The 25,056-nt window shown below is 45.6% G+C and overlaps 1 protein-coding gene across 1 annotated transcript in view; it reads right to left on the reverse strand.

The window, feature by feature from the left end:
- Positions 1-202: 202 nt before the first annotated feature.
- Positions 203-25,056, reverse strand: part of gfra2b (GDNF family receptor alpha 2b) — a gene marked incomplete at its 5' end in the record, with an annotated part of 43,095 nt that continues 18,241 nt past the window's right edge. The window contains 8 exons of the mRNA XM_029516476.1: positions 203-2,505; positions 2,825-2,872; positions 4,568-4,752; positions 6,388-6,528; positions 7,224-7,333; positions 13,658-13,845; positions 14,605-14,804; positions 24,423-24,500. Of these exons, the coding sequence (XP_029372336.1) occupies positions 2,374-2,505; positions 2,825-2,872; positions 4,568-4,752; positions 6,388-6,528; positions 7,224-7,333; positions 13,658-13,845; positions 14,605-14,804; positions 24,423-24,500 (1,082 nt within the window). The remainder of the gene's footprint in view (positions 2,506-2,824; positions 2,873-4,567; positions 4,753-6,387; positions 6,529-7,223; positions 7,334-13,657; positions 13,846-14,604; positions 14,805-24,422; positions 24,501-25,056) is intronic.

Raw genomic sequence — 25,056 nt, forward strand, 5'->3', positions numbered from 1 at the left:
GGTTTCCATCAGCTGCATGGTTCACCATCATCTTCCTCAGTGATGGCTGTGACGTGCAGCATTTCCTGTTTTATTTGTGTGTTTGTGTTGTTGTGTTGGATATAATTTGCAGCTTTGTGTCTTTGAGTCTGCTTTCCATCTGGAAGACTTTTGCACCGTTTGTACCTCACACACACACACAAAGAAAAGTGAACAGCTGTAGTTACAGATGTTACTTTTATTGATCTCCACACACAGATTCAGGTACACAGCTGTAGCTGTTAAAGTTTACAAATACATCCTCAGATTTACAGCCTCACCTTCGTCCTCCTCATCGTCATCACTACAGGATGGAAACTGTGAAGCCCGACTAGCAGCCTGTGGAAGCAGCATCCATTGTTAACGCTAAAAATAATGAAACGGTGATCCGTTTATTCACGTGTTGTTATTTGGGATTAAGAGCGTTCATCCTGAAGGAGATCTGAGGCTCCTAACATTCCTCTGGGGATCATCCACTGAAGATTATGAATGAATTTAATTTGATTTTCACATTTCTGGTAATTAATACAAAATAAAAAAACAATAATTATTACTTTTCATTTCTCAAACAAAAATTTAAATTTAAATTTAGTTAAATAAAAAGATTAAGCTTGAATTTCTCCTCTTGGGAGTCCTAAAGGTTCCTCCTCTGGGGATTAGGAAAGGTAATTTCCTGACTGCTAGTGGGACGATGACAGTAAGGAAGAGCAGAAACATAAAGCCACGCCCCGGGCTGTGATTGGTTGCTCTCCTCCAGCTGATAGAGGTCAGCAGGTCACGACCTGCTGGACTCTGGACTCACAGCTCAACACTTCCTGTTAGCTTCTAAGAAACATAAAAAGAATATCCCACAGAGTGGCCAGAGGGCAAATACACACTGAAGAACCCACACACACACACACACACACACACACACAGGATAAACACATTTAAAGAAGCCAAAGATGCGATCGTTTGTATTTTATAAGCATCTGAATAAACTGTGAAATGAAATGAATACTGATGATTTCACATAATAAATATAAAGCAGTTCAATATTTTATTTTTGATTCTTTTGACTTCAATCATTTCCTTGTGTTTGGATAAAGTATGAACATCTACTCAAACTGTTCTTCTCTCAAACTTTGGAAGCTTGAAATGCTTAAACGCTTCAGTTACATCAGAACTGAGCAGAACTGGTTCATGATCAGGAAACATCGGACAGCTTGTGTTAACTGTCGACATAAAGTTGTCATTATTGTTGTCTTCTTCAGACCAGCAGAGTCAGTCCAGACTGTTGAAGTCCAACTGCAGCAGAAATCATCTTCAACTGTAATTAAACTCTCAGATTAGTTTGAGACTAAAACTGTTTCAGCAGAACGAACAAAAGACCAGCTGATGATGGAGATGATGAGAAAGATCATTTTGATTCACGTTTCCTTCAGCTGCTTCTAAAACTCAAACACTCAGCGTTTCTTTGTTTCAGACGAGCTCATTCAGGACACACACACACACACACACACACACCTATACACTTACAGTATGTGACATATACACTCTTCCACTGAGACTTCATCGGATGGACTTTTTTCAGGTTTCACATTTGATGAAGTTTTTTTTCTTTGTTTTTACAGAATGTCGACAACAAAATTAAGATAAAGACCCGCAAGAAGCACACTGGTGTACAGCATGAGTGTTTGTGTCTGTGTGGGGACCCTGTATGCCCGCGAACGAGGTCTAAGGGGACGGCGACACTGTTAGTGTGTGTTCATGTGTGCGAGAATGTTTGTGCTTTGTATGTTTGTTGTATAGATTTGTGCCAGCGGAGAGGTCCAGGGTGATAAATGGAGCCGACAAACAGCGTGGAAGGATCCGTCCCATCCATCCATCCAGGAAATCCCCTCCTCCCTCTCTGTTTGTGTGGTCATTGTAGGTGTGCGTGTCTGTGTGGGTTTGTGCTTGAGCAGAAAAGTCCTTGTGCCTTTCAGGCGAGATGTCTCACATCCATGAAATGTGGAGGGAGCGAGTCCGAGCCGGAGCTGCACAGAAAGCACAAACCGTCCAGACCGGGAGCTGAAGTCACTGTGATCCAAACCCCAGTGGCCCCCAGTGGCCCCCAGTGTCTCTCTCTCTAAAGTCCACAGTCCGCTCTTCGTCATCAGTGTGTGCGTGGCGGAGAAAGATGGCGTCCTGCTGAACTCTTCCCCTCCTCAAAAGCCCGTTGTTGATGTTTGGACATCTGCTGTTTGACATTTTCCCGTCATGAAGGGCGCCGAGTCACATGACTTTCCCTGGGTCTTGCCATTTAGTAGTGTGTACATGCGTGTGTGTTTGTGTGTGTGTGTGCATGATTGTGTGCAGGCTGTGAGTTCATATTTATGAGATGTAGAGTAGAAACGCTGGCAGGACGGACACACACACAGTCACAGAGATGAGCTGAGCTGATTGGCTGCTGCTCTTCGGCCCTGAAGAGTCCTGAGAGTCTATCGACCCCTGAGCCAGCAGAGCCTGAAGAAGAAGAGGAACCAATCGGCTGAAGGAGACCCTTCATGCTGTGACCTTTGACCTCTCTGATTCAGTTACTATTTAATGATCAACAACAGAAGAGAATCTGAGAGAAGTCAGTTAGTTTTACCAGCTGACGAGCCAGCCACCTGATCCAAAGAAATCTGAGCTTTAACTGTGTTTTTCCCTCTTTTTTAATGTTTCACTTCACTTTAGTAGAAAAGTGAGAATGAATGAACGAAAATTCTCTTAAAAACCTCATTTTAAAAATGTGACTGTGCAGAGAGGCCTGACAGAACACAGAGGAGTAATCAGAGCTCACCTCTTCACACTCGTACTCGTCGGAGGGGACGCACTTCTGGCCTCCGTCCTGTAAAACAAGAACTCATTATGAGAGAGAACCACAAACAGACAATCAGAGCTCAGCTGATTTACATTCGTCTGCCTGCCCACTCACTCCCAGCTCATTAACTCTGATTCATTAAACACGAGTTGTGTTACTCTTGCATTATAATTAAATGTTGCAGTCTGAAAGCCGGCTTCCACTCGCAGACATCGATCACAGTGTTTCTCCGTCGTGTTCAGTTGTGGACAAAATCCTTGTTCACACAACAATCATCCAAAGGTGGAGATGATTTTGTTACCTGCAGCGTCGTGTCCAACACAAACAACAGGCAGCCAGTTTAAAGAAGAATAATCCGGAATTAAAAAACAAACAAACAGCAGACCAGAATAATCGAACTGCTTCCTGCTGCTGATGAGATTCTCCAAGTTGGAACTTCAGTGTGACAAAACTCAGCTCAGTAGTACAACACAGAAGTCTTTTGTTGAAGGTGCATCGAAACAGGGAGCTGAAAATTCTGTTCTGAGCTCTGAAACTGAAACTGAAATGAAACAGAAACAAACTGAAACAAATGGAAACAAACGGAAACATCCGGGGATCGATTCAGTAACCCCCCACAACAACAGAATGAAATCATCATTTTTAAATGATGCTCCATTTAGAGGGAAACAGAGCAGCAGCTCACAGACAGATGGGTGATGAAGCGATGACACCTGTCTGTTTCAATAGGAGCTGTGATCGTCACATTAGCAGAGTCCTGTGTGAAGACAGAAGACGGAGTCTGTAGAGCGAGTCCTTCTCTCTCAGTTTGTCATTAGTGGCCTGACTGGATCTGCTGTCACTGAAATGCAGAGCGGTATCGTCAGCGTAAACAAAGACGCACACTTCTGTTTGCTGAAAAACACTCTGTCAGTTATCTGAGTCCTCCATCAGCCTCTTTGTCGGCACCTCGTTAGCATATCTCCTCCTGCTGGCTGGGTGGGAGAGCCAATCAGATCTTATCGCTCCCAGAAGGAAGAAAACTCTTTTCAGTGACAGAGAATCAGGCTGGAAAACCTGCGTCGGGGATCATTATCACATCCTGAAATATGCATGTGTGAATCCACAAATATGCATCCATGTGCACACAAACAGACACACACACAGTCAGAGCCGTCGTTGCACAAAGGATCATTATCATATCGACTGCAGTGACCTCCAGTGACCCCGGCCGGTGCTGTGGGAAACGATACGATCCACAGACATAACACTTCATCCTGAGGGAGCTCTGAGTGTTACAGGATTTTATTCCCCTCCATCTCTCAGTTTTTATCGGTTTCCCGCTCGGCCTCACTTCGTCTCTGTGACGTCACCTTTCCTGGAAACACTCGCTCTCACCTTCCAGGTTTTTACAAAGGGTTTGCCTTTATAAGGCCACTGAAGAGGGGGCACTCAGGCTTTGTCGTCGTGGCTAAATTGTAAATATGTGTCATCACAGTGCAGGAAGTCAGGTTGTATTGAAGTCTATGGGAATATGAAGTAAATCCAGTAAATGCTTCTGCTGATTTATCTGACATGTTTTCATGTTTGACTACATTACCCATGAGCCTTCAGGAAGATGCACTGACTCTTCCTAAAAGTACAAACTGTCTTTATGCTAAGCTAAGCTAGCCATGGCTCATTTAAGGCTTTGTCCATCTCCATGGACACCAGGAACAAAAATCAGGATCTCAGAAAACTCACCTGCAAGTTGGCACAAGTGGAAAACATACAGGCTGCGTCCAGTGGTTTGATGGCGTTCCCATTCAGAGAGGGGGCGGGTTTGGAGAGGATCGGCGGCTGGACGGGCGGGGGGGAGGTGGATGACGACTCAGTCACCAGAAGAGTCCCGCCCTCCGAGCCGTAACCAAACGACTGGATGGCGTTTTCTGTTAGAGGAGGCAGAACAGAGTGGGAACATTTAGACCCGTTCTCTGGACCAGGACCGGGATCTGAATCTGGGTCAGTCTCTGTGGAATAAAACCCCAATAAATGAGCCCAAAGTTCTGATAAACTGGATTTAAATGGAAGCTGTTTGTCCTGCTGGGATGAAAAAGGAGTTTTTCACAGCGTCAGATAATCAGAGCAGTCAAAAGCACCAGATGAAAAATGTGTTCGCTCTCAGAAACATGTTGGATTATTAAAGAGCAAAACGTGGAAAAGGTCTGATCCCTCCGACAGAGCGAACACGAGCATCAGTGTAGAACAAGAAGCGAGAACATGATGTAGTCCGTCCTATTATGTCATGATCATGAGTCCATGTTCATGTGTGGCTGCTGGACTCCAGATTTAGTTTTTTAATACAGATCTGACTGAAACTTCTGCAAACACCTTCTGATCCATGGACAGAAAAAGCGTAACTTTCTATTCCTGCACAATAAAATATTCAAATCTAAAAGTCTGAGCTTCAAACTCAACTTGTGTATTACACACACACACACACACAAAAACAAAACACAAAGTGCTGCAGAAGGTCTTCTGCTGTCTCGTGTCTTCACATGTTGGAGGACCTGCGTTCACCTCTGTGTGTTTACAATCTGAAGGCTTCTGGAGACAATCAGAGGATCACCTGACCTTCGACATGTCTAAATAAAATCTTCAGAAAGGTCAGAACTTCAGCAAGCAGCTGAATAAAGTTTCACCCCACAGTTTTCAGATTTCATGCACACAAACAGCTCAGCGTCCCGCCGCCGCCGCAGCGGGGCCGGTAAACAAACAAACCTTTCAAGTCCAACACAGTGAACAAAAGAAGTCAATGGAGTCATTAGAAGCCGTCTGCGGGGGGCCGCAGTGAGCTGTCTGCAGCACTGTACGTTTGTTTAATGATTGATGAACACGATGCAAACGGCTCAACATGGCGCCGGGCTGGGTGACGGGTGTCACCTGTCGCTCTGTCAGCTGACCTGTACTCCATCCTGATTGGGCCGTACCCGCCTCTCCAGTCTGTGTGTTTAAAACGCAGTAAAACGCTGCAGCTCCCCGGGGGGCCGCTCGCCGCCACACGACGTGGATGTGCATGTAAACGTGCAGATTAACGCAGAGACGGAGGAGGTGAGGAGGTGACACTGCTGCTGGGTCAGCGTTATTTCAAGGAAGTACCGGGGGAGCTCCAGCACGCCGCCGCCTCCATCTCACCTCTCTCCTCTATTATCTGACTCGCTCAGTTTGTTCTCCAGCTACATACACGCAGCTGCACACACACCAGTCCTCTTGATAAAACCTCTGGAATGATTTGCCAGATTATTGATTGAGGATGTTGATAATTGACTTCTTTTGGTTTAAAGTGACTAACACTGAGATTATCTGCTGACAAAGATGATTCATAGATGAGTATTTTCTCCTTTCCTTTGGTTTGCATGTAAATTGAATTAGACGTTGGTCTGTAACATTCCCCCTTTTTATTCATTGTACTCTCTTTAAATATCCCATTTATATTTTTGGCTCTTCCTGTAAATGTGGTTCTCATGAGTGCAGCAGTGTCCTGCCAGAAGCACAAACCCCCCCGTTGGCGGCGGCAGACTCACTGAGGCAGGTGTTGTGTGTGAAGTCGCGGTGGAAGGCGTCACACTCCTGCTCCTGGCCGCCGGCGCCGCGGCAGCCGCACCACAGGCTGATGGTGATGTTGGACGGACTGCTGTCGCTGTAGTTCGGCGTCACGTCTGAGCCTGAGACACAGAGAGAGACACCGGAGTGGGAATGACCATTAGGAAAAAAGCAAAGAGGATTTTCTGCCAATTGGGAATTGGATCCGTGGAGAGTTCCTCCGACAGACACAAACAGCAGCTGCTGCAGGTTTTAGACAGAAACTCCTCTGAGACTAACACGAGTTCTGTTTGGTGAACAACTCTGAGCAGCTCCTCCTGATGGCGGCGGGTTTAGTTTACCTCAGTTGTCATGGTTACGACGAACGCGCTGACCGTAGTGAGACTGCGCTGCCCTGGTGATGGTCATGTTGTCACGGTTACAGTAACAACAGCGTGGACTGTACTGACAGAGGTGTACCCCCTGTCACCACGGTTACCACAGAAACATCACAACACGTCCACTACATGTTACCTACCAACAGAACCTACCGATGACGTCATAGTGACCTCTGACCTCATTTCTTATTGGACGGTCAGTGAAGTCTTCATCCTCAGTTTCTCTTTGAATGTTAAAAGTTGATTATCAACTGATCGACATCGAAATGATTTTTCTGCTGATATTTACTGAACTTTGAAACTGGCCCAGTGGATCATGGGAACTCTGACCACTCCTGGGCTGAAGGCTCGACCGTTTTAGTTTGTCCCCATCTGTTAGATTCCCTCATTTCTAACTCCATCATCCGCTTCCTGTGCCAAACGCCGCTGGTGGGACTCACCGATGAGGCCGACGTAGGACATCAGGCAGCCGTGGTAGTTGTCGTGGGGGCAGCTGGTGACGGTGTGAGGTGTCATCTGACAGTTCATGTGGAAATCAGCGAGTCGAGATCTGAAAACAAAAGCAGAACCAGCTGATTATTTGGGGGAACTTTATTTCTAATATAATCATCCTCTTCTCAATTCAATTTAATCTTCAGTTCAACAGGTTTGATTAACAAGACGATTGAATGTGTTACCAAAACAGAATTACAAACACCAACGATTGATCACGAACCAACGAAGAAGAGGAAAACAAGCGCTCATCAGAATTGGATCTTACTGTATATTTCTGTGATTCCTGAAGAAATGAATAACTGATTAAAAGCTTTGTCCGCTCAGTGTGTTCTGTCCAGAAGACATCAGAGAGCAGCTGCTGTCCTACTTTACTGTCTCCGTCTTTGTCTCTTTATCTCTCTCTCTCTGCTGCTTCGTTCCTTTCACATGATTCCTCTTGGTGTCTTAATTAGTGTGATATCACAGAGAATGAGAGTTAGTGAGGTCAGCGGCGCAGATTGGTCGGACAGAGATCAGGTCTGATGGACGCGCCCACCTGTGTGTGTCTGTAGGTGTGTTTGTGTTGGAGAGACACCTGTAGTTTACACAATCACACTGTCAGGATGAAAGCATTGCATGTAACGTGTGCGTGCTTGTCGTGTCTTAGTGACACCTTCAATCTTGGCTCGTCAGGGCAGATGGCATTGTGGGTAGTGACTCAGCTGTGGAGTTGTGCGCTCATGTGGAGCAAGCTCGAAGGACAGGCCGCCATCATGGAGGGTTACCATGGAAACATGGCGCTCAGCGAAGGAAGACTTTGTCAGAAAAGCTGATATTAAACTTCAGCTCTTTCTAACGAAGCTGAAAAATAGGCTGCGTGTTTTTACTGAGTCAGACAGAATCAGCTGATTCTGAACAAGACTTCTTCAAACTTTATCAGAAAAAACATGAAGGGATAAAAAAAAAAGAAAAGCCTGGATGTGGCTCTAAAGGGGAGCAATTAGTTTGACCCTGAGCTTCAGAAACTGAAGGGAAACTCCTGCAGAACGGTGAATTTACCACAGAGACAGATGTGGAAAAAATAGCTTATATTACCACTAATGAGGCTTTTATCGTCCAATATTTCTTATTTTGTGTGCGTGGCGGTGATGGATGAAGGTCGGAGGGAGATAACGGCAGCGCTGAAGCAGCTGAGCGCTTCAATCTGCAGAAACTACTCCATCAAAACCGGCCTGAACTTCCTGGTTCCCCCACGAGGCCGATCGTCAGCTGGGAGCCACAGAAATGTGCTGCACTGTGTCTGACCTGTTTCCTCCGGTTGGATCCCAGACGCTGAAAAAATGAATGGTACATTTTTCAATGAGACATGAGTGAGTGATCTCTGCAGCTTTAACGTCTGCATGTTAAATTGTATCCAAACTCCAAATCATGTCCGACATCAGGAATAACACTGAGCACAGCCTTCTGACGACGATGGCTCTAAAAAGGGTCCTTGTTCTTCTCAGACAGCACGAATCTCTGTATCTGTGCAGACCCACAGCATGTGTGGATTCAAAGTCATTCCTGAGACACCAAAGGAACCCAAAGTGTTTGTGTGTCCACATGACGACAACACAGCGAGTGTGAACGAGGAGCTAAAAGCAGGAGCAGGAATCGAACACACGGCTGCTTTCAGAGTCTGAGCCAGAGGAGGGAGATATATTAGAATCAAACAGTCCAAACGGTGCTATTACTGACTGTCAGCTGCCCCGCGCACACACACACACACCTCTGTGTGAAAGTCTAATACACAACTCAGACTGTCAAACTACACACACACACTTTTCTCACATAGAAACGTAAACTTGTATTCAGCTTTAAAATAACAATTGATTCACACATCTGTGGTGTTGTTTGTGTTTGTATTTGTGTGTGTATGTGTGTGTGTGTAACAGTCTGGCAGAGATGGAGGAGTTTGTGTGTTTGACCCTGACGTGTCAGTCATGGTGTTTCAGACTCAGCTCCCTCCGGCATTATTCAATTATCATGTCTGTATTAACAGACCCACAGACACACATACACACACACACATCCAATCCTTGGAAAGTAAAACTATAGTTTTCAGTTTTTTAAACTGAATCTAATTTGGATTTATTTCCATTCCATGGTTGTTTTATAAAACATGATAATTATAATTCATTCTTGAATATAAAATATGGACGTTATCCATTCTGAACGAGCCAGTGTGTGTCCAGGTCACTGGGCCCAGGTCTGTCTGTTCTTGCTCTGTCTAAATATAGAGCAGATCCAGAACTGGAGATCTGATCCAGGTCAAATTCATCCCTCATTTATTTTTGGATGGAAACAGGAAACTGATCAAATCGATGGAGTCTGGAGAAAAGCTAACTCCTCACAGAGAGAAGACGAGCACGTGGACGTCTCCTGAAGTGGGACGCTGTGCGTGGAGGATGTTGATGGAGGAAGGAGAGCGGGAAGATGAAGTTCTGCGTTCTGACTCGTATTTACAGAGATAATTCATCTCTGGGGTTCAGATCTAATTATGTTGAGTAAACACAACACAGGAAATTTGTGTTTGTTCTGAGTGTGACGCTCCGCAGCGGCGAGCAGTCGGCTTCAAACCTCCTCTTTGATTTATCGCATCATTGTGCTGCAAATTGTGTGAAAAATGAAGCTTGTGCGCGGCAGTGGCGTCCGCACCGAGGTGTTGGTTGGTTTGTGTTTAACCTCAGCTTCCTCATCGACCTGAACTTGTTTCGGTGTGTGTGTGTGGTGATTAGCTGCTTTGTTTGGTCTTGATGTTCACTTTAATTAACAGTCCCTGAGTGGGGTGGCTCATTTGCATATTTACATATTAGCCTAGCTGATGAGTAGCTGCCGTCAGGAGAGTTCGCCCTCGGTCACACTGCCGGTTATATTGCTTTCTGCTCCATCTCCTCGGGGTGAGCTCGCCTTATTTCTCCTCAAAGACTCATCGCTCGCTCTTCATCACGCCTGTAAACCAACTGGACACATTCAGACGAGCACGGAGGAAATGGGATGAATCATGGGATGCTTTTGTGTAAACTCATACACAAACATTCAGAATGAGAGGAAGTGAGAGGGGGCCTATCGCGCCACTGGCGTCCTCTGTGACCTCCAGAAAAGGAGGCAGCTATTTCCATCACGCCACCAGCTCACCTCACTGACCGTGTAATGGAGCGATGCAGCCGCTAGATTGGCTTCTTCGCCTTAAAACACCACTCAGCTGCCACCGCTGAGTTTGGAAAAGCAGTTTAGCTGCACACGCATCAGTGCTTGGGCGTGTGTGTTTGCATACATACCACTGGCATTAGTGCTGCAGTCTGCGGTTTGATGGAACCTGATACACATAAATCACATCCACCAGATGTATCCTGATGGAGACCTCCACCAGTAAATTAGAGCGGAGTCAGTGAGCTGAAGGTCAGACAAGGTCACTGAGCACAGAGACCGACCGGACACACACGCAGGAGGGTATGTGTAGAGAGATGTTCATTCTGTGTTGCAGTCTATGGGAAAATGTCCCTCCTCCCCCTCAGTAAACGTTTTCCTGATGAGTTTCTGGTCTTCAATAACCAATGATCCCATTTTGAGGGAAACAGACCAGGACGGAGGGGAGGGGTTAGGGGGCGGGGCTACTCTGACTGACAGGCTGGACCACCCAATGAGGAGAGTACAGCGCAGGTCAGATCCACCTTCTCCTCCAAATAAGGAGTTGAACAGTCGGACTTCATTGCTGATCACGTGTTGATTTCTGCCGTTTTACTGATCGGCTGCCTTTAAAATGTTGCTTCCTGTATTTTGCCGTTTCATTTCCACCGAGTTATACCATCAGTCCTTTGTGTAATTCAGAACAAAGACAAACATGTCTGTGTTCACAGGCTTCAGCTGCAGCTCCTCTAATAATTACAGGTGATTTGAATTCACATGGGACTTGTACCACCTGAGGTTAATTTCACTGGGACTCTAACAGGAGAAGAAAAAGAAATTTTGCAGCCTGGAAAAAATAAATGACTGGTCTGACTGAGCTGGACCGCATTAATATCACAGAGATGCTGCGTAATAATACGGCTGTAAAACATCTCCAGTCTGGGCTTCAGCAGCCAACTGAAGGACAGAAGATTTACAGCAGCATTTGTTATTCAAAGTCTTCAGCTTGAAGAAAATCATGATCTGAATTTGATTCCTTTTCTCCCAATTAACATGAAAACGAGATGTGTATTCAGAACAGAGAGCAGCACATGAAGGAGACAGATCCCAGAGGGGAAATTCAAAACACAGACAGGAAGGTTTAACATTAAAGGCCCATGTGATAGATTCTATTTCAATCCAGTCCAAGAATCAAATGTCTCCACCAATCGTTAATGAAATCCACCGTGTTTGATGCAGCTCAGAGTTGTTGGATGGAAGAACTTGGTGAGATCGTAAATTGAAAATGATCTTCTGAATAAAAAGAGCTCATGTTTTTAACTGAGAATGAATTCAGTTGGTTAAAACATTTGTGTTTGTCTTTGGGTTAAATAACTTGAATAACAAAGTGGAGTGTTCATTCCTTAGCAACACGGTTTGGTTGTTTGTGTTTTCATGTAATTGTGTGTCTTCCATTAAAAATCTGAAAAATCATGTCATTTTCTTTCTCCCTGATTCTCTGGTGGTTTGGTGCGTGAACATCCACAAGCCAACCTCAGCGATTCTCAGTGAAAATTAACTGTGGGTGTGATTGCTCTCTCATTTGAAATGCAAATACATTTCCGTCCTTTTTTTATTTTAAGTGCCGTGGTCCAAAAAGCTTTTACAGCTCTCTGTAGGTTTCTCACGCATTACTTGTGGCAAAGACCACATTTAATTACTCTTCCTGTCAATCAGAGCGTTCCCTGAGCAGTCACTTCCTCCCGCCTGCTCCCATCCACAGCGGGGGGCGGCACTCCCTCTGAGCCTGTCAAGGCCCAGAGGACCTGCGGGATTCCTGTGATTATGCAGCTCTTCGCTCGCCTTCAGAGGTTAATGGAGGCTAAAATGAAAAGAAGGAGTCTACTTCGGATTCTCTTTACAGCCAATCAAACATGATTCATGCTCCACGCATGATACTGGACTGCTGCAGCTTCCTGTTACAGGCTGGACCATCTGACTGAGGGAGGGAAACACTGAAGGTCTGAAGGTCTGAAGGTCTGAAGGTCTGATGGTCTGAGGGTCTGATGGTCTGATGGTCTGAAGGTCTGATGGTCTGAAGGTCTGAGGCCCTGAGGGTCTGAAGGTCCAGATGGTCTGAGGGACTGAGCGACTGAAGGTCTGAGGGTCTGAAGGTCTGAGGGACTGAAGGTCTGAGGGACTGAAGGTCTGAGGGACTGAAGGTCCAGATGGTCTGAGGGACTGAGGGACTGAAGGTCTGATGGTCTGAGGGACTGAAGGTCTGATGGTCTGAGCGACTGAAGGTCTAAGACAGTTTTTTGGTCTGAGTCTCTTTTGTTATTGTGTTGACACAGAAACACAAAACAGCAACGCACACTGAACACAACACCATCACAGCCAAGGAGGCCGCAGCGCCTCTGTAGCAGAGTCTGACTGAGGCTCCTGGTCCTGACAGCGTCAACCACGGCCGGCTACGAGCTAACAAACAGTATAAGACAGGAAGTCAGAGCAGATGAGCTTCCATCTTGAAATGACCTTTAACAGGAACTCTACACTTCCTGTAACACTTTCAAATTAAAAGAAATGCTTTTATTTCCCAACCGGCTGCCTCGCTGCAGTAAAAGTCTCCTTTCTGGTTTCTGTTTTTTCTACTATTCCACCACTGACACAACACACACAGACACACAAACTCGTCACAGCTGATGGATGTTTTCCACAGAATATATCAACAGTCAATTCTTCACTTCATAGAAATTCATCGTGTGCTCTGCCTAATTTAAAAAATAGTATGATTTAAATTGTTGACATTCTGATTACTGAAGTCCAACTGAGCAACATGGCAGTGAAAGCATCACCAGGTTCAAATGGGGGGGGCAAAAACAGATTCATGTGATCCTGTTTCTCTTTTCCCTCCACTGAACTTCCTCTCACTCTTCACTTCCTGCTTCACTTCCTGCCTCACTGAGCCCCACACAGATTAATCCAGGAGAAGTCGACCAATCAGTGGCTGCTCATTTTTCAAGGGCACCTGCACTGCAGTCACAGCTGGGGGGGGCACTTCTCCCACCTCAAGTGTTTCCGACCTTTAAAGCCAGTGGTTATCAATCAAACATATAATTATGGCCTGAGTGTCAGAGAGATTTGTCTCCAGTTAAACCCTCAGCAGCTGATTTGACTGATAATCATGAACAAAAAAAAAGAAAGAAAAAGAAAGAACAACAGCTGATTGGCTGCTGGAGGTCACACGGCTCACCTGCAGAGCGCGTCGGAGCGGCAGATGTGTCTCAGCTCCAGACAGGCCGGTTTGTGTCGCTCCTGGTGGGAGCAGGACGGGACGATGGTCCGGCGGCGGCGCTCGGCACACGCCTGGTCGGGGCAGGAGCAGAACAGCAGGGGGTAACTGAGCTCCCAGGGCACCCGCTCAAAGAACTGACGCAGGGCCTGAGACGGAACAACGGCAAGTTAGAAAACAAGAAATAACACAAGTTCCCCCAAAAAATGAAAGCGAAAGACACATCATACAGATGATTTATTAGCATTCATGTGTTTCTGAAATACGAAGAAAAACAGGAAGCAGCTGAAGGTCAGCTGATGGAGGAGGAGACACTTCCTGTGGACAGACAGTCCCTCATGGAACTATTTTAATTCTGACCCAGTAGACTCACGCAACGTAACATCGCATTACATTTCATTTGGAGCCTGGAGCCTTTTAGTGGTGACGTGTGTTTGATTTCATATCTCAGCTGCAGGAAGTTAGTCGTGATCAGAAACGAACAGCGCAAAGGTCAAATCCTAAATCCCCCTGAACTCCTGTGACCACAGAACAATTACGTAAAAGCAAACATAAATCACATTTAGAACTTTTAGCAAACGCAGAAACAGCTTCACCATTTAATGGTGAGCAGAGCAGACGAAGAGGAGGAGAAAATGAATTAATAACCTTTCATCCTGAAATAAACAATAAGCTTCAGCAGAGAGGAGTGCAGAAATACTGCTGGAGCACCAAACTGATCGGAGTCCGACAAGATCTGATGAGATCTCAAGTCACACTGAACACGGACCTTAAATATAAAGCGTCTCCACTGTCTGTGTGCAGTACGCTTTTATTTTTTATTCCAACCGTTGAAGTTTATACTGAAATAGTTTGAATTAATATTTATCATCATCATTACGCTCCAGCGTTTTCACATCATGACTCACCTTCTGACACCTTTTCCGGCTGCAAGGCTCCTGATTGGCCAGAGAGGGCTGCGGGGGTGTGGCCTTGCTGCAGATGGAGTTGTAGGCAGATCGTAAGCGTTTACACGTCTCGTTGAGGTTACACGCCTTCGCCGCGTCCAGGCAGGGGTTACAGGGTTTCCCCGCCTCGGAGCAGGGGCTCATCTTGGACAGAGAAGAATCTGAACCATAAGAGAAAATCTGCTTCAGAACAACAGACAGTTTATTCATTAATTCACTGACGCCACGAACGCTAAACAAAAGCCCGGCCTCCCACTTTGTGTGTGCTTATCACACACAAAGTGTCAAACAGTAAACAGGCTTCTCCAAACTGACCTGAACAAAAAGCAACAAACATGGAGCTGCATCAGCGGATGGTCAGCTTCATGTTCTGAGGGTCAAATATGGACCTCATCTGTCCGCATCTGTGAGAGCCGGTGTTCAGATACCAGCAGCAGGTTGGAGATGGAGGACCTGCTTTTCTGCAGACGAGAAGACGACGTCGACAACGCACACACACACACTGAGTCCAGGTTCCAGTCTGACACATCCAATTACAGAAGTCTGATAGGGAGAACAACTGCAGCCCTTTAAGGGGGGGTGACATTTCCCTCCATTACAGCTGAGAACTTCTCTGATGTTCCACGAAACAACCCAATAATGACATGAATGAGTGGAACTACCGGGCCAGGTCCTGGTCCAGGTCTCTACCTCCTGAACTCAGAGTCAGCGAATCATCACAATGAAAGAGAGAGTCCACAACTGTGTCATCACCTCCGTCTGTGATTCAGCGTGAACACAACCAGGATCGTGTGTGTGTGTTTCTGTAGTAGCAGTGTAATTGGTTTGAGCTTCACACCAACGTTTTCCCTGAATATCATCTGACACACACTCAGAGTGTTTTATTATCACTGACAGAGTCTGCGCTCATGAAACATGGTGTTCTGTAAAACTCAGATGTCGACTGGCAGCGCACACTGAGCTGTACAGATGAACAGCACAGCAGCTGTGTGTTTCCAGGAAAGGGTGAATGAAAGCGTCAAACAGTCGAACCTCACTGAGGTCCGACCTTAAAGGTGCTGTACGTCAGTTTATCGCCTGCTGGGAACTTCAGCCATCTTCGTGTTTCCACCAGGTCTTCCGAGCAGCTCCTGAACCTCCAGATGTCGGAAAGGAAAAGACCGAGCCGGAAGAACAGAGAGCAGTTCAGATCTCTGACTCCTCCAGCTGGACAAAAGCAAGATGGCTGACAGACGCATTAAACACTGAAGCCAGCCAATGACAAACCGACAGATGACCAATTTGCTTCACTCAAATATTAATCAGGAAATGTTTCTACAGTCAAACCTGCACAGGGATGAAATTCAGGTTCATGCTTCCCCTCCTTAGCTCTGCTGGTGGAAACAGAAAAACAGCAAGCAACAGGAAAAGGATCTGTTATTCTGAAAGGCTCCGCAGGAAAACAACTCCCTTTGTGAAAGAGCAGCAAAACTCAACTTCTTTCACTTCCTTCTGGATCACCTGGATCACCTGGTGGTTTCATTCACCAGCCTTTTACCTCACTAACTGTTGTATCTGCTTTTTTCTGTTGAATGTGTTTAATTATGTCTTTACTTCAGTTTTTTCCAGAATCCTTTCGTTCAGCATTTAAGGCTGAGCGCTGCCGGGACGTCCTGCAGTGTCCTGGACCTTTTCCTTTAAAGTTGTAATAGCAGGGTTGAGAGTCATTGACTTTCAGCTGAATTTGGAGGGAACACAAAACATCTACATCCCCGACAGAAGGAAAAGATGAAGCAACAAGGGGCTCGTCTTCTGACAGCAGCGCCGGAACATTCTCATTCTCCTCATCAGCGGTCGGCTTTGAAGTAGGACAATGCAGCAAGATGGAGCTGCAAATGTCCGGAGCTAAATGAAGGTAGCTCAGCAGCTCTGAGGTTTGCAGAGCAGCACTTATGCATTTTTCTGCGATGTGTTCAGGTTGTACATGGGAAGCGTGGTCTTCCCATAATTAAAGTCTCCTGGCACTGAAGTGTTTCGGGCTTTAATGCAGTCAGTTAAATGAGCACGTTCGGTCTCTGAGGAGCTCTCACCTACTCACATCCAGCTTTATTGACTGTGTGAAATGAGGCAGGCGTCCGCCGCTGGAAGCTCAGTGGGCTTAATGCTCTGTGCAGCTCTGTGGAGCTTCAGATCAACACTTCGCTCTGGCAGGTTCATCAGAACGAGTTGGCCCGGCTGAGGACAACAACCAGCTGAATAAATGAGAACATTTTATTCCAACTTCCCCCGCGTCCCCGACGACACCAACACAATGATCTAAGAGCAGCACTGCTGGTCAGAAAAACTTCCTGGTTGTGAAGTGGGCGTGGCTAAACATTGATCAATATCCCACCTGGTCCAGATTCACCTGCTGCTCGGGCCTGTAGCTGCTCTCTCTTTAACAAACGGTCAGATGAATCTAAATACTGTCTTCTTCTGCTGCAACATTATTTTTATTTGAATTGGTTCTGCAGGATCTTCCTGTTGGAGCTGGACACATTTACAGGATCCTTCAAATGGGAGCATGATGCTCTCTTGTTCTATTCCAGCCATTAAATCGAACTTTAGCGGTTTGAAGACACAGAACCTGGAGCTAATCTCAGATCTTCAGGCAGACAGAACAGAAAAACTAAAAGATTCCTCAATAAAAGTTTTGGTTCCTGACTAAAAGACTGAGAGACCCGCTTCATACACCAAAGTGTGTCTCACAAATACGCTGCTGCTGCTGGACGCCATGAAAGGCTTCAGCAGAATCTTTAAATCAATACGGCCTGACAGGAATCTAATGGTCGGCCTTTATACCTGCTGCGTTTCAGATACAAACTCCAGCAGGCCCAGAGAACAAGAACCGCCCTTGGACTGGAACCACCTGAGGAGGTTTACAGTGCTCACTTCACGCCAGACATGTTGAGGAAAGAAAGCTTTTCAGTCGGATCGAATGAGAGACGGGAAATAACTAATAACATGGTCTGATCTGTTCTGGTCTGTTCTGGTCTGTTCTGGTCTGTTCTGGTCTGTTCTGATCTGTTCTGATCTGTTCTGGTCTGTTCTAGTCTGTTCTGTTCTGGTCTGTTCTGGTCTGTTCTGGTCTGTTCTGGTCTGTTCTGGTCTGTTCTGATCTGTTCTGGTCTGTTCTAGTCTGTTCTGTTCTGGTCTGTTCTGGTCTGTTCTGGTCTGTTCTGGTCTGTTCTGATCTGTTCTGGTCTGTTCTAGTCTGTTCTGGTCTGTTCTGGTCTGTTCTGATCTGTTCTGATCTGTTCTGATCTGTTCTGTTCTGGTCTGTTCTGGTCTGTTCTGATCTGTTCTGATCTGGTCTGATCTGTTCTGTTCTGGTCTGTTCTGGTCTGTTCTGATCTGTTCTGGTCTGTTCTGATCTGTTCTGATCTGGTCTGATCTGTTCTGTTCTGGTCTGTTCTGGTCTGTTCTGATCTGTTCTGGTCTGTTCTGGTCTGATCTGTTCTGATCTGTTCTGGTCTGTTCTGGTCTGTTCTGTTCTGGTCTGTTCTGTTCTGGTCTGTTCTGGTCTGATCTGTTCTGTTCTGGTCTCTTCTGTTCTGGTCTCTTCTGTTCTGGTCTGTTCTGGTCTGTTCTGGTCTGTTCTGGTCTGTTCTGATCTGTTCTGATCTGTTCTGTTCTGGTCTGTTCTGGTCTGATCTGTTCTGATCTGTTCTGGTCTGTTCTGATCTGTTCTGATCTGTTCTGATCTGTTCTGATCTGTTCTGTTCTGGTCTGTTCTGGTCTGTTCTGATCTGTTCTGATCTGGTCTGATCTGTTCTGTTCTGGTCTGTTCTGGTCTGTTCTGATCTGTTCTGGTCTGTTCTGGTCTGATCTGTTCTGATCTGTTCTGGTCTGTTCTGGTCTGTTCTGTTCTGGTCTGTTCTGGTCTGATCTGTTCTGTTCTGGTCTCTTCTGTTCTGGTCTGTTCTGGTCTGTTCTGATCTGTTCTGATCTGTTCTGTTCTGGTCTGTTCTGGTCTGATCTGTTCTGATCTGTTCTGGTCTGTTCTGATCTGTTCTGATCTGTTCTGATCTGTTCTGTTCTGATCTGTTCTGATCTGTTCTGGTCTGTTCTAGTCTGGTCTGTTTGTTCTAGTCTGGTCTGTTCTGGTCTGTTCTGGTCTGTTCTGGTCTGATCTGTTCTGATCTGTTCTGGTCTGTTCTGGTCTGTTCTGTTCTGGTCTGTTCTGTTCTGGTCTGTTCTGGTCTTTTCTGGTCTGATCTGTTCTGATCTGTTCTGGTCTGTTCTGGTCTGTTCTGGTCTGTTCTGTTCTGGTCTGTTCTGTTCTGGTCTGTTCTGGTCTGTTCTGTTCTGGTCTGTTCTGGTCTGTTCTGTTCTGGTCTGTTCTGGTCTGTTCTGATCTGTTCTGATCTGTTCTGATCTTTTCTGGTCTGTTCTGGTCTGTTCTGTTCTGGTCTGTTCTGATCTGTTCTCGTCTGTTCTAGTCTGATCTGTTCTGATCTGTTCTGGTCTGTTCTGGTCTGTTCTGTTCTGGTCTGTTCTGTTCTGGTCTGTTCTGGTCTGTTCTGTTCTGGTCTGTTCTGGTCTGTTCTGATCTGTTCTGATCTGGTCTGTTCTGATCTGTTCTGATCTGGTCTGATCTGTTCTGATCTGTTCTGGTCTGTTCTGGTCTGTTCTGTTCTGGTCTGTTCTGATCTGTTCTCGTCTGTTCTAGTCTGATCTGTTCTGATCTGTTCTGGTCTGTTCTGGTCTGTTCTGGTCTGTTCTGATCTGGTCTGATCTGTTCTGATCTGTTCTGGTCTGTTCTGGTCTGTTCTGATCTGTTCTGATCTGTTCTGGTCTGTTCTAGTCTGTTCTGTTCTGGTCTGTTCTGGTCTGTTCTGATCTGTTCTGATCTGGTCTGATCTGTTCTGATCTGTTCTGGTCTGTTCTGGTCTGTTCTGTTCTGGTCTGTTCTGGTCTGTTCTGTTCTGGTCTGTTCTGATCTGTTCTCGTCTGTTCTAGTCTGATCTGTTCTGATCTGTTCTGATCTGTTCTGGTCTGTTCTGATCTGGTCTGTTCTGGTCCCTGTAAACCTGGTTTGTTTTCCTGATGAGTTTATGGCCTCAGTCTGTAGTTTTTCTGGTAACATAGCAGTTTATGTTATGTGAACACTGTTAACACTGTTGTTGTTTTTGTAACCATGGCAACAGAGATCATCTAACACAGAGAAAGAGCTTATTTCAATCCAAATCACCATCCTGTCCTGAACCTAATTAAGACACGACTGTTACTATAGAAACCCCGAAAACAAAGGGAACCACAGTAATTAATAATCCCTTTCCTGTCTGTAGGATGGAATCTACAGAGAGCAGCTGTTTTTAGAGGATTTAAAATATTTGTGAGGTGTTTTTAAAGATGGAAGACTTCAGTAGTCCTGGAGCTGTGGGACAAGAACCCATCAGAGCCCCCCACAAACCCCAGACTGAGAGCTGAGTCACACTCCTTATGAATTAAAAATAAGCACATTTCCCCCAACAGGAGCCATCAGGTGGATCAAGGTGCGTTTCCACCGAACACGACCTCTGATTGTGTTCAAAGTCTGGAAACATAAACTGTCTCACATTTTCATTACACTAGTCTCACTGTGTAACCCCCCACTACCCGCCCCATCCCATCCCCCACCCCATCTTAATGCATCGCCTGGTTCGCAGCCGCTCACGGCAGAGAAGAAGAAGAAGAAGAGGCAGAAGAGGCAGAAGAGGCAGAAGAGGCAATAGGAGAGCAGCGTTTGAAAGGGAACAGATATATATAGAGAGAAAGACAGCGAGTATCCGGGGCAGGAGAGCGGGCCAATTAGAGAGTTGCCCCAGGTCGTCCTGTTATCTTCCTCACACACAGTCTCAACAGGATATACACACAAAGACCTGCCCTGCGGTGTACACACACACACACACACACACAATGTTTTATTAAAACGCTGTGTGCTTCAGTGTCCGCCCTCCATCACTAACTTAGACAAACACACACACACACACACACACTTAGACATGATCTAACAAGGTCAACAGCAGAACTGGAGGGAGGGAGTGGGCGAGAAAGAGAGAGAGAGCGAAGGAGGCGGAGCTGTGACAGAAGGAGGGAAAAGGAAACGAGGGAAGACATGAAGAGTAACCGAAGGCGGCGAAGGAAGTCAGAATCTGACTGAAGACTCCAGAACTGCTCAGTCCTCCAGTTCCTGGACCAATTAGAGATCGACCCCGCCGGTCACATGACTGCCATGCTCATCATCACTGACTCAGAGAGCGTGTGGATCGTGGTAAAGAACTGGATGTACATCATCAGCTCGGTTTCCTCAGATCAGACGGGAATCACATGACCTCGGGCTGAGCCGGGACGTTAAAGGTCCATCAGTCTGAAGGTTTACGGCCACTCCCTTTTATTCTTATTAAATCTGGCCCACCGCTTTCTTATGATGTTGATCTTCAGGATCTTCAGTTCTTTGATTTATGAGACACTTTCCAAAGCAAGAAAAATGTAGAATTTTCAAAGACATCCACAGATCTGGTCTTATTTACTCCGATTCATCTCTTCTTCATCTTCTGAGGCAAATGAAGGCAACTTTTTAAATAATTCATTCGGACACAATTTCATCTCATTTCGTTAAAAATCTATCAATGTTTTACAGGAGATCAGAATATTTTCTGATCTCCTGTAAAACAGGAGTTGGGTTGCTTTATCTGACTTCTGATTCTTCTCCCGACATGAAAACGTTCTGTGATCTTAATTTGTTTAAAACGATGAATTTAAATTTTACTCTGCAACATCTGGATGACAAACCAAAGAACCAAAGCACGTCATCATCTGATAAGACAAACAGTCCACTGAGGAAGACGTCATAATTGCATGGTGCAAAATCGGCATTCACGATGGCTCATGTAGCGCCAGGCTAATCCTAATCCAAATCCTAATCCCAGTGCTAATCCCAGTGCTAATCAAACCCATTAGAGTCAGAATCTAATATCTTTTTGGAGCATGTTTAGATTTTTCTGTGTAGAAAATGAACAATCTGCAATCAGCTAGAATTGTCAGTTTGTGGTTATAAGAAATTAAACGGAGCGATCTGATTTGTCAGATTAGGATTATTCATGAAGTCCATTGCTTTTAAATTTCTGATGGAATACACACAACCTGCAACACAACCGGCTTCAGTCAGGACACTAAAAACAATGAAGACGAGTGTCATGACAGCGACGGTGTGTGTCTGAGGATTTTCTCTCCGAGCTCATCTGATGTTTCCTCTTTACTTCCACTCTTGTCTTTCCTCCTTGTCTCCTTCCCTCCTCTCCTTTTTCCTTAGAAATGGGGTCAGAGTTCATCTGTCAGCAGGTCACTGTGACCTCATCATTAGGGTCTGTCGCTAGGAAACATCTGGCGCATTTCCGTCATATTGGCGTTTCAGGGTGGACGCAGGTTCTTTATTATAGTAACCATGGTAATAAAGGCAGGTACGGTTATGGGTAGCCAAACCCAACCCATTTTCTGAGATTATTACGGTAACCATGACAACCAGGGACCAGGACCCCTGTCTCAGGAGACGCTCCCTGCTGGCTTGTTCTGATGGTCCATGGAAACATCTGGATGGGGTGGAGGAATGTGACCGTCTGGCTTTCAGCAGGTCACATGACTAATTACTGTGGCACTCATCCATTTAATGCGTCCTTCACTCAGTGATGAGTTCGAGCACCACTGAAGAGACGTTCAAGTGTGTAAACAGTTCACTACTTTTGCAAGCTGCTTTGCCACGAAAAGAACACACACACACAGACGCACACTCACACATATTCATATGCACAAACACTCTGTCACGCCGAGCTTTTCCCTCCAATCAATTTGCGACACTCTTGTCTGAAACATACTGTAATGTTCCAGTCCTCTTTCTTCTGCCACTGCTATTTAACACACTTCTATATTATCCTCTTATCTCCCCTCCCTCCCCCTCCCTCCCCCTCCCTCCCCCTCCCTCCCCCATCATCCCTGTTTGGTCTTTATCAGCTTTGAGCATTCAGACTCTCTGACTGTGGATCATCATATCAGCCTCTCAGATTGCAGTAGACAGGTAATGTGTGAGACGCTGCAAACAGCTTTAACAAACAGCCGTCCTGCAGACACACACAGACACACACCTCCAGCACTGCATGACTCACATACATGTGGAGATTGATATCTTTTTTCTGCTGGTGTTATAGGTCAGACTTTGCAAATAATGGAAATGTTTCACACCTCCTGCACAGACGGTGTGTGTGTGTGTGTGAGAGAGAACTTCTGAAGTTGCATCGGTTGCAGCGCTCCTGCTTTGACCATGTTTGTACTTGTGTTGTGTTAATCTGAGGGAGCAGAACCCAATTTACAGAGCTGCGAGTCTATTTCACAGCTGTTTGACCACACGGACGCACACACACACACAGACAAAGTGTAAATGACGATCTATTGCTCGGGGCTTCTGACATTTAAACACTCCTCAGAAATGTGTGTGACGGCGACACGGAGAAGAGGGTGTGTTGTTGCAGCTGATGTGCTGTGACCAATCAGAGAGCTGATGGAGCGACAGGACGACCCAGGTGAACGAGTTTTATCAATATATCTGTACGGTTCTGTGGATGAATAACGGTGGAGTGTTTTTCAAGGTTGTTTTCCAAAAGGAACAAGAAGAAAAATAACAAATGCTTTCTTATCAAACATGTTCATTCAGGTTTGTGTAAATGGTTTCTGCTTCAGACGTCTTCTTTTTAACCCTTTTAGAGCCACATGAAGAGAAAAATGTCTCCGTATTCAGAATCAGCTCGACCTCAGCTGATTATATCATCATCAGATTCACTCAGATCATAAAAGATGGACAATATTATATTGAAACTTGAACTCAAAAAGAATAACCAAAGAAAAGTTGAACACACAAAATTCCTCACATGTGCTGACACAGCTGACAGCTAGGCCTCTGATTGGCTGTGACATCATCCACCGGAGCCAATAGAGGCCTTTGATGTAGAGATGTGACTCTAGACGTCACAATGAAAGACGAGAGAAAGGAGAAAAACAGGAAGAATAAAAGCTCTGAGGACCAGCTGATATCTGAAAGTGTCTGACGGATTAATAGCTTAAGGAGCTTTTCAATAACGTCGAGCTATAATTAAAATGGTGAATCAATGAGCTCTTCAAACGTTCATTATCACATGAAGAGAATATGGAGTTCACTGGCTTGATTTACTTTTGAGAAACTGCAGATTTTCTGTCAATCAACTGTTTCATAAAATAACTAATTAATGGAGACCGACAGTAAATCAAGCAAAAAGCATCAGGAGCCGTAAAACAACATGACACAGGCTCCATTAAACACACTGATGTCATTACTGCTGTTGTGAGTCTGTGACGGAGGCCTGAACATGGAAGGAGCAGAAAATGGAAAAATGACGGACGGTTTAAATGATGAGGAACGTGTTGCGGTTTTGCAGGGAAAATAGGTTTTCATGACAGGATCTAATACAGCCTGCCTCTCCCACACACACACACACACACACTGTTGTAGTTACAAAGACACACATTCATTCATGCACTCACAGATGGAGCAGGCAGAGCGGCAGGGAGAGCCTTCAGTTCATCTTAATCAGCAGGGAACTGAGACAGATTTGTATTCTTCTTGGTAATCCCCTCCAACACAACCTACAGACACTCACTCACAGCTGCCGCAACCTTGATTAGTGTGTGTGAGTCTTCTTTAAACGCACACACACACACACACACACACATCAGGAACACAGCAGCTTTACCTGAGATGATGGACGCGTGTCGGTATTCCTCTGAGAAATGGATCGGCTCGTATGGAGACGTCTCATAAAACTCTTCCCCTGAAATACAACAGAAAACACAAATGTTCAGCTACAACACACACAGACACGCAAACAGCAGCTCTGTCTGCGATGCCAGGAAACACCTGACCATCTGGCTCCACCTGGAAAGTACTTTCAAAGTCAAATTGTCCGTGCTGCCGAGGAAAGAGCTTCCCACAGCATGAGTCCATTTTATTTCACTTCCAAAATCATGTTGGGAGCTGCAGGAAAGCGATCCTGGAACCGATAATGATTCTCTCACCACAACAGGATTTTCAAAACCAGGACACGTGCAGAACAATCAGAAAGGCGCTTGAATGCAGTTGGGACATCACTGATGTCTGTCACCACTGAGCCTCCACTAACACCGTCAGATGTTCCTTAAGAGAAGAAGAATTAGTTGTAACTGCAGCGTGCTGCGTCTGAGCTGACAGTTTGACGGTGAAACTGTGATTTCAGGAGGTTTCCTGTGTGTAATTTGTCCTCTAAACATCTCGGAGGCCTGGCTGTCAGCCTTTCTCCGGTGTTCTGAGCGTCACCCACTAAAACTTTGTGTTTGACTGCCAGAAAACAT

The sequence above is a fragment of the Echeneis naucrates genome, chromosome 12, assembly GCF_900963305.1.
Source record: "Echeneis naucrates chromosome 12, fEcheNa1.1, whole genome shotgun sequence".
Lineage (NCBI taxonomy): Eukaryota > Metazoa > Chordata > Actinopteri > Carangiformes > Echeneidae > Echeneis > Echeneis naucrates.